General features: G+C 40.5%; 1 protein-coding gene across 1 annotated transcript; it reads left to right on the top strand.

Moving 5' to 3' along the window:
- Positions 1 to 213: 213 nt before the first annotated feature.
- LOC139464792 (uncharacterized) lies at positions 214 to 10,152 on the top strand. Its single transcript, XM_071246301.1, has 5 exons — positions 214 to 271; positions 5,363 to 5,491; positions 7,180 to 7,284; positions 8,680 to 8,874; positions 9,872 to 10,152. Exons 1-5 carry the CDS (start codon positions 214 to 216, stop codon positions 10,150 to 10,152), a joined length of 768 nt encoding a protein of 255 aa, XP_071102402.1.
- Positions 10,153 to 10,546: the final 394 nt, after the last annotated feature.

Here is a 10,546-nt window from a genome sequence, read left to right as displayed (position 1 = left end):
TGGAATATTCTTTAAACAAACAAAAAACTAAGACTAAGCGTCTTCATAATCACCTGGTGTCGTCTCAGACATCATACTTGAGACATGACGCACGGCCGGTAATCAATATCTCTTTAAAATAGATCAATTATCACAGTGGAAATATATAAACACCAGTATATTTAGAACCGTGTCCATTCTGTTGAGATCGCGTCACCATCCACACACTCCGTGATGTTATATACATGTACTGAAACTATTCTTCTCGTGTTGGCTGCGATAGTTTTGACAGGTAAGTAAACACTCTTTTCGAAATATATTAAATCAAACATTTGAATTTGAACATATTGTTCTACAAGTCGATAAATGGGTAAAACGTGCTGTTTTGGTAGAATATAGTAATTAACTTTAAACTGTTAGTAAATAATTGCATTTTGATTAAAAAAATATTGCGTGTCATATACACTGCGTGTTTCCCGTCGTGTTGATCGTATTAGGCAGTTTCACGTCACGTCACGTCACGTCACGTCACGTCACGTCACGTTACTTACTACTCTCCGAAAACGCACTAATGACACAGATATTCATACATAAGCTCATATATTAATGGTAATGAATAAACTACAATTTTGACAAACAATTGATAAGAGACACGGGTATATATTAATCATATCAGTCATGAACATAGCTCTTCTTATGTACTGGGGAGCGGTCGGGTAGTCTAGTGGTTAAAGCGTCCGCTCGTTACGTCGAAGAACCGGGTTCGATTCCCAACATGGGTTCAATGTGTGAAGCCAATATCTGGTGTCCCCCGCCGTGATATTGCTGGAATATTGCTAAAAGCGGTGTAAAACCATACTCACTCTTATGTTCTGGAACCACAGGGGGTTTTAAGGACTGGCTGTATTTTATTCGGTTTATGGCGGTATAAATCGAAAAACTGATGTCCAAACTATGAATCTGCGTAGCAGTCAACCCTTATAGCTAAATGCGACAATAAAAACATTTCTTATCTTCAACAGTTTAATCAAAAGACCCGTGTAAATCCGGGGTAGAATAGGTCTTCAGCAACCTAGCTTACCGTAAAAGGCGACTATGCTTGTCGTAAAAGGCGACTAACGGGATCGGGTGGTCAGACTCGCTGACTTGGTTGATGCAAGTCATCGTATCCCAATTGCGTACATGTAGATCGATGCTCATGGTGTCAATCACTGGATTGTCAGGGCCAGACTGGATTATTTACAGACCACCGTCATACAGCTGGAAAATTGCTGAGTGCGGCGTTAAACAACAAACCAAACCAAACCAAAACTTATGTTGTAATGTCGATTAATGATTGTTGATAGACATAATTTTAAGTGTCTGAGAACCAGAGGGACACTCCACCATAATATTGATGAGTTATTGAACAGCTTGAGTGTCTGTATGTATTTCAATGGCATTAGGGTTTTTTTAAGTTTAGGTAGTGTCGCTTGACAACATTATCTTATCGTGTCGATATTATTTTTTCAGCAAGTATTTCTTTTGAACTTATAGCAATTCAAGAATGTCGATACATAGATAGAATCTTCCAAAACCTCGTCGGAAAGACCAAGTTGGTTGGTTGGTTGGTTGGTTTGTTGTTTAGCGCCGCACTCAGCAATATTCCTATACCAGCTATATGACGGCGGTATAATCGATCGGTTTTGATCAATTGTTTTTTATTGATTGTTTGTTTAAAGTTGGTTGGTTGGTTGGTTGGTTGGTTGGTTTGTTGTTTAACGCTGCACTCAGCAATATTCCAGCTATATGACCGCGGTCTGGAAATAATCGAGTCTGGACCAGACAATCCAGTGATTGAAATCATGAGCATCGATCCACGCAATTGGGACCGATGACAGGCATCAACCAAGTCAACGAGCCTGACCACCCGATCCCGTTAGTCGCCTTTTACGACAAGCATAGTCACCTTTTACGCCAAGCATGGGTACCGGAGTTGAAATACAAATTGGTATTTAACATTAAACAGGGACAGTATTCATTCCAAACAAGGAATTTACGAGCGGCAGATGAGTAAGTGGTGTATATTTGCATATTTAAGAGGATATCAAAACGATCAGTTGTTTGATAGGCATTACTTAGAAGTTGACGCATGACAAGGTAGACACAATTTTATGGATCACAACTTCTTTAATACTGTAAAAGCGACGCTTCGGTATAGATCATTATACTGTTGTCGAGCAAGACTGAATGAGGGTTGATGTTGTTGCATTAAGTGTTTAAGAGGTCGCCTTCTGCCTAAGCAATTACGGCTGACCTGTCCCTCTTTGGGACTCCTGTGTGTGAGTAGGGTACACACATCTATTGTGAATTTGGTATTTACATAATTTCTGTTTTTGTATTGATTTGATTTCTATTTTCTTATATTGATATGATTTCATTTTAATCCTTGGCTGCTCTGTTTATATACGTTCGAGTAGCTGTCCATCTCTCAGAAATAGAGTTAGTTTGGCCTTCGCTATTGCAGCTCTGGTCTTTAGGAGATCTATGACATATAGCGGATCTAACTGCAATTCTTGTTTTAACCTAGCCCAGGCTGGGGCATGGTCTTGACATTCTAGTAACACGTGATCAATGGTTTCAGCCTGAATGCAAGATGAATAAACCTTGTCATCGTGCTTTTTGTGACCGAGTCTGAGGCGTGAGATAGCAATTTCAATTTTACTTTCATTTGAGTATGAGTTTGGCTTTTGTTGGACCTAGGGTTGAATTTTGTGTAGCCATCTGCCGATCTTACTTGAGTCCCATTGGGCTTGCCATCTTTCTGCTACGGAGGTTTTGATTTTGCTTTTTATCTCTAGTATACTAAAGGGAATAGGTTGTATATCCGCTTTGTCTACAGCTAGCTTCGCCAGTGAGTCTGCTTTTTCATTTCCATGAATATCTATGTGAGAGGGGATCCAACACAGCTCCACCTGTTGCCCTTGGTCCGATAGTTTTGTATATTCGTATAGAATATTGCTGACTGTGTTTGGCCTGGAGTTTGAATTTCTGCCACTAATATCTTGAAGTGCACTTAGCGAGTCTTATAGGACGACTACCTTTGCTTCCGGAAGTTCCGGTATGAGTTCGAGTGCATGATGAATTGCCCCCAATTCAGTCGTGAATACTGACTTACTGACCATCAGGCAGGCGAACTGAATGTGCTTGGGGTATGGAAATGTGACTATGGATCCCGTAACCAGCGCTGTTGTTGATAGGATTCTTGGATCCATCAGTGTATATATGTGCCCAGCTGTCCCAGGTAGGTTGAAACTTGACGTGAATTTTTCATATTTAAGTATCAAAGAGTGAATGTTCTTTAAAGCCATAGTTAGCTACATTCCACTTATATCACGGCAGCTTGTAAATAATCGGGTCTGAACAAGACCATCTCTTCATTTTATGGCTTAAATAAAAACACACAATTTGAAATAAAACGATGTGTCATCATTACTTCGTCGATCTTGTATTAAGAGTCATCCTGTCACACTTTGTTCAGGTAGCCCAGAATATTTACATTTTATGTATATAGTTGTTCAACCTGAAGATGATTAGGAACAAGACCTTTGTGCCCAGGGCCCCGTTCCACAAAGCCAAAGTAGCGCAAAGGTGATCGTCACTCCCATACTTTTACATTAGCTTACGACAGTCGTAGCGCTACGTTCGCTTTGTGGAACGGGCCCTAGTCCGTGTGTGAGGAGGAGGTGGCTCTGAAATTTAGAAAAAATTATTATTTGTTTCAGACATAAATTGAAACAATAATTTGGCCTCGGATTTTACACAAAAAAGGTTTTGTGTATCTAACAAAAATCCCAACATGAATACCCTGTTTCCAACAAAATAATAAGAAATGGTTGGCTGCTCACCCTGAAAATCCGAGGTGAGGTGAGGTGAGGTGAGGTGAGGTGACGTGACGTCACGTCATATTCATATAGAATACTAAACTCGCTCCCGTGTTATACCAATTTTATGAAACGAGTGAATAGTTTTGGTTTCTAACGAGCGAAATTCAGGCGTCGTTCCACAAAGTTATCGTAGCGCTAAGGTTATCGTACTCACATACTTTAACATAGACTTACGACTGTGGTTGCGCTACAGTACGATCGCCTTGTGGAACGGAGCCCTGCACCACAAAGTGTACAATAACGTCACAATACTCTATGACGTAATTTGTGGAATTTTGTTGCAAGATCGACCGTCAAAACAATGCCATATGATGTCATCCTAGCAACAAGGTTGTCGGGGGACATCGAGTGTGCATAAGCTCCTCTCAGTGATCTATCATCTCCATACGTAATGCCGTTGAATAAGCCAAGTGATGTTGAGAGCTTTCAATCTTTGTTCGTGAAACTTGTTCACGCAGTACAAAAGCACGCGTATCGGTATGTTTATTGAACCAGCGATCTCTTCACGGGCAAGTAAGAAACTCAGCCATACCACAGGTGAAATGATTTCACACTGCATCAGGTCTTTATCGAACAGGACAAGTATTTGAAATAGTAAGTGGTCGATTTTGATTGATCTCTGTCGAGCAATTGTTCGATTGGCGGGGTGCGGAAACTGTATGTGAACAGAAGCCTTTCAAGATTGTTTTCCTTGTGGTTTACGTTAGTTTTACCTACAAATGGCACGTTTTCTTCTTTTTAACCGCTACACCAACGAGATAAAAATCAATTTTGTCAAAAACATCGATCATGCTGAGAGCGGAGAAAACTTGTAAGTCGGACCCGTGAAGATCCGGGGTAGAATAATCAGCAACCCATGCTTGCCGTAAAAGGCGACTATGCTTGTCGTAAAAGGCGACTAACTAACTGACACCAGAAATGGGTTTCACACATTGTTCCCATGTCGGGAATCGAACCCGGGTCTTCGGCGTGACGAGCGAACGCTTTAACCACTAGGCTACCCGACATATAGATGAACTATTGCTATTGCTGAGTGCAGCATTAAACAACAACCAACCAACCAGCCAACTAACCAGTCTAATATCAGCACTTGGCACAACTCAACACTTCATCGAAGGTAGCAATCCATTCGTGCCCATTCGTGTCATTCCGGGTTAAAAGCGGGACGAGTAGTGACGGATCGGTTGTAGTTGTGGGATCGTCTAGTGATCTCAGATAACGAGATACTGTTTATCAATGATAACGTCAATCAAACCGTTGATATTCCGGGATAGAACTGCCATGTTTATCGTTGGAGGCGAAACAATGGAATCTCTGGATTAACGAGATGTTGCTTTTAATTTCAATCAGCGGTTTTTCTCCTCAAGGCGCATTTTTTCCATTTTGCCTTGAAATATTGCTTCGTTGAACAAAAACCAAAACAAATCTAGTTATTTATGTTTCGATGTCTGTTTCAGTATGGACGGAGTGTGTCGACCAACACGAGCTCTGCACTTCTTGGGAGAGTCTCGGGGAATGCGTACTGAACCCTGCTTACATGATGTGCCACTGTCCTCAGTCGTGCAACACGAACTCCATGTGTGCAGGTTGTACCTTCCATTTACATTCATAATTACCAGGCCCGTGAAGGTCCGGGGTAGAATAGGCTTTCAGCAACCCATGCTTGCCGTAGAAGGGTAGTATGCTTGTCGTAAGAGGCGACTAACGGGTACGGGTGGTCAGGCTCGCTGACTTGGTTGAAGCATGTCATCGATGCCAATTGCGTGGATCGATGCTCATGAGATTAATCACTGGATTGTCTGGTCCAGACTTGATTATTTCCTGACCGCCGTCATATGGCTGGAATATTGCTGAGTGCGGCGTAAAACAACAACCGACCAACCGAAATCATAATTACCTTTAAAGGTTGTCAGCGAGCATTCATTCTAAGGGACCGACCCCGGCTGTCTTAGTGGGTAGCCGACACGCACGCACGCACGCACGCACACACACACACACACACACACACACACACAATATAACACACACACACACATACTTGCATCCTGTGCTGATTGTTTTCCTACGTCTTGCACCTTTTGGTATCAGTTGATGACGAATACCAATGCCCAAGACTGGATCATCTGTTATACTAAACATGCAAACAATGCATCACATACCATCAAACAAACTGACAAACAAAATGCAACCGAAACAGTGACTGTAAGCACCCAGAACCAAGAAGTGACGAGAAAAGTGTACATTGGATTTCTTTGTACTGTTACAATGTTTGCGTGAGCAATGACAGCTTCATAATAGTATATAGTATATTCTCATAATAGTATGTGCAAAGGTGAACATGTACTTTTGAGATAGCACAAAATGCTGGCATCGTCCTTTAATCATCTCGGGAATAAAAGGTCATCTAATTTCATCATGTTTATCAGCAGTTAATAATTCTCAACAAAGCTTGCGTTGTCTACATTCAATGAACGACCCTGTTTGTTGGTTAAACCCCACGAACATTTGAACCCTTTGCGTTTTCACAGATGAAACGTGTGTTTCTTCTTTCCTAAAGTTCAATATCTTACTCGGGATTTTACTTCGCTTTTAGTAATATTCCAGCAATATCGCGACTGAGCACAACAGAAAAGGGCACACTGTATATGGATTCGAAACTTTAATACTGCAGTCTTTGATAGGCATTTAGAAGTTGGGAGAACATGAATACATGACACTTTTTAATGGATTGCAACTTCTTTTTATTGTTGTGTCAGAATAGCCAGATCCTTGTCAGCACAACATCTTCAGTGTACTTAATTAATCCTCTCCTGTTAATCTTATTGGCTTCGTTATTATAATCTTATCTTAATCCTATCCCATCGGCTTCGTCATTATAATGTTATCTTTGTAGATTAATAAAATTCCATAGGCTTCATCATTATAATGCTATTTGTGTGAATTAATGCTATGTCATTGGCTTTGTCACTTTGTTGTTATCTTTATACATTCATCCCACCTTGTGTTGTGCAAATATCATGATTATATATATTATATATTATACTATATTATATATGTATACTATAGTACTCAATGCACTATGTAAGCATTCACCTGATGAAAGAGCTAGAGGTAGCTTTGAAACGTCAGTTAGTCGCCTCTTACGACAAGCATACATGAAGGTTGATCACGACCAATTAAAACCCGAAATTTCCACGGGCCTTGAAAATACTTACGTGATAGATACTACGTATACTAGGTCTATACAAATATTATTTCGATTATTGTTTTACAGGAGTTAATGCCACAGACCAAACCTGCCAGTGTGCACTCTACGCAGCCAATGGACAGTGTCCTTTCATGGCGTCCATTTGTCCCTATACCTGTGACCGTCATGAAGGTAATGTGTGTGTTGAAGAATGTTAAGTGTTAAAGTCAGGAAAAATGAATTTGCTTCATAATTAATTAATGCGATAAGAGTGAAGCAAAATGTCTTTGACGCATCTTTACAAGCTTATAATATGTAACAATTTTGAAGAAGTGTGCTTGTTGTTTATCGCTTACAACAGCAATATTCACACTCTTGAATAGTGCTTTTGACATTATGAAGCAATCACAAGCATCCACCACGCAATAATGACACGATGACATGCAAATCAACCTTGTGACGGGGTCTGAACATCCGATCCATTTAGTTGCCTCATACTCGTTCTTACCCGAAATGCCTATGGAGTTTTAGAAGAAGTAGTATGTACCACTGTCTCCTTGAGAAGCACTGTCAAAAAGTTAAGTGTTCCTCTTGTTAATATATCAGTACATTAAACTGAAAATACCAAACAGAAAAATTCCTTCGGTGACAGACCATTGTTAACATCGTACTTAAAGTGGGTTTTAAATCCTTAAACTACATATTGTATATGAATTGCTAAAAGCGGCGTAAAACCATACTCACTCACTCGTCTCTCTGCCCGACCGTTTTCTTTCTACTCATTCTCCACACCCGCTGAGGAACGTGCCTGATACTCAATTGTGAGAATATCCTACACCAGTTTGCATTCAAAGGTAGTTTTAAAAAGGAAAAGAAAATCTTAGAAACATCTTTACAGGACATTACATTTAACATTTTCGTCGAGTCTGTGTCAATTCCTTGGTTTGGTTTTGTTTTGTTTTGTTTTATTTGTTGTTTAACGCCGCACTCGGGTGCCAAAGGGGAGGGGCAAGATGCGCTCACCTTTCCGCGAACACCTGGTATCATCCCTATCTGTTAGATATTCATAAATACATTGTTTGGTTGGATTGTTGTTTAACGCCGCACTCAGCAATATTCCAGCTATATGGCGGCGGTCTGTAAATAATCGAGTCTGGACCAGACAATCCAGTGATTAATATCATGAGCATCGATCCACGCAATTGAGATCAATGACATGTATCAACAATGTCAGCGAGCCTGACCACCCGATCCCGTTAGTCGCCTCTTACGACAAGCATAGTCGCCTTTTACGGCAAGCATGGGTTGCTGAAGACCTATTCTACCCCGGATCTTCACGGGTCACTTCATTGGCGGGGGCTCAGATCAAAGTATTGCATTTAGATCAAGAATCTTTAGGAATATCACAGATGGAGCTGAAATTTTGTTTGAAATTGTACAAGTACATGACAATGATTATAACTATGTATCTAAGCAATGAGCTCAAGAAATATTGCTACAAGAAAATTTCATGTCATACTGTTCAAATACTACTTGGTAATGTAATAAGCCAACCGGTTTCACAAGAAACTATTTGTATCATTCCAGCCATTACGTGTGACCCGCCAACTAGTTATCCGCATGCCATAGCAACAGGAAATCGAAGATACCTCGATCGAGTTGTGTACTTATGTCGCTATGGTTACCGTAACGATGGAAACATAGGACTGCGAGTTTGCCAGGAGACAGGAACCTGGAAGACGATTCAGGGCGAGAATGGTCTTCCACCTGTCTGTGTACCGGGTAGGTCCAAGCTACAACAACTTTTGTTTGTGTCGGGTGCCAACGGGGATGGGTCAAGATGCGCTCACCTTTCCGCGAACACCTGGTATCATCCCTATCTGTTAGATATTCATAAATACATTGTTTGGTTGGATTGTTGTTTAACGCCACACTCAGCAATATTCCAGCTATATGACGGCGGTCTGTAAATAATCGAGTCTTGACCAGACAATCCAGTGATTGATATCATGAGCATCGATCCACGCGATGGGGATCGATGACATGTATCAACCAAGTCAGCGAGCCTGACCACCCGATCCCGTTAGTTGTCTTTTACGACAAGCATAGTCACCTTTTACGGCAAGCATGGGTTTCTGAAGACCTATTCTATCCCGGAATCGAAACATAAATACAATATAATGACTCTGTAGAGATTTGTTATGAAAATGAGTGAGTGAGTGAGTGAGTGAGTGAGTGAGTTTAATTAAAGTCACGTCGGCAATATTTCAGCCATAATGTGACTTGAACAAGTTATACAATAGGTATAAAAACTGTCGACGAGGGACAGTATAAAAACCAGCAATATATCACAGATTGACCCAAAACTAGTTGTAGAAACACTAAAGATTTCTGATTGTTAAGGTACGACATAATATAAAAATGGGGCTATAGATCGCCAGCAACAAGGGTAAGATCACCATACTGGGGACCAAGGGGACTTACGGTACCTCTGCTACCTGCATGGTTCCCCAGCAGGATTTACACTTCCCCGAGTTACTGGTGATTATTGCGAGTTTAGTCAGATATTAAAAGTTAACAAATATTCTGCAGTTAAAATAGAGGTAGATATAAATATACTTTGAAAGAGGTGGTCTTACATACCCTCTCAGGGGGACAATAATTTTACGCTACTTCAACCCCCGTCGAGGGTATAAAAATGGAAATTCTTTTATCGCTTATATCATATAAAAATATATGCACAGTGATATCTTTTCTTCTTTGTTGTTTATATTCTCAGATGAAAAGCCTCAACTCCCTTGTCAGGAGCCGATGTTGGCGTTTTCTCTAGTACAGGAGCCAGTGATTTCTAGTCTGTCTATCCTGGAGTCCACAGTGAACAACAACGTTGCAGAATGTGCGGACCGATGCCTACGGAAACACGGATGCACCCATTTTACTTACAGCATGACGTTGTGCAGCCTTTATTATGACGTCGTCATTAACGTATATAATACTCCATCAGGTGATATGTGGGAGAAAAAAATCACTATTCAATCATTATATCCCTCTCTAGTTTAAATTGACTGCATTGATTTTTCCATCACGAGGGATAAATATTTCAAAGTTTCATCGCTCAAGACTAAATTCATTTTATAATTGGTTGAATAAATCAATAACTGAAATTGTTAGTGGCTATATCCTCGATGGGGGTTAAAGTAGTGTAAAATTATTGTTCCCCTGAGAGGATATGTAAGACCATGTCTTTCAAAGTATATTTATTTCAGCCACGTTTTTAATCGCAGTATTGTCAATAATCGCCAACAGCTGAGGGGATGATGTAAATCCGGCTGGGGTCCATGTAGGTAGCAAAAGTACTGTACGTCCCCATGGACCCTAGCATGGTGTTCTACCTTCAGATGCTGGTCATCTATAGCCCTTTTTTAAATTGTAATGTTTCATGACTATTTAGGGA

Source organism: Haliotis cracherodii, unplaced genomic scaffold (genome assembly GCF_022045235.1).
Source record: "Haliotis cracherodii isolate W230 unplaced genomic scaffold, xgHalCrac1.p SCAF_17, whole genome shotgun sequence".
In the NCBI taxonomy this organism is placed as follows: domain Eukaryota; kingdom Metazoa; phylum Mollusca; class Gastropoda; order Lepetellida; family Haliotidae; genus Haliotis; species Haliotis cracherodii.
The sequence above is the reverse complement of the archived record's forward strand: the minus strand, read 5'-3'. Positions and strand labels throughout refer to the sequence as shown.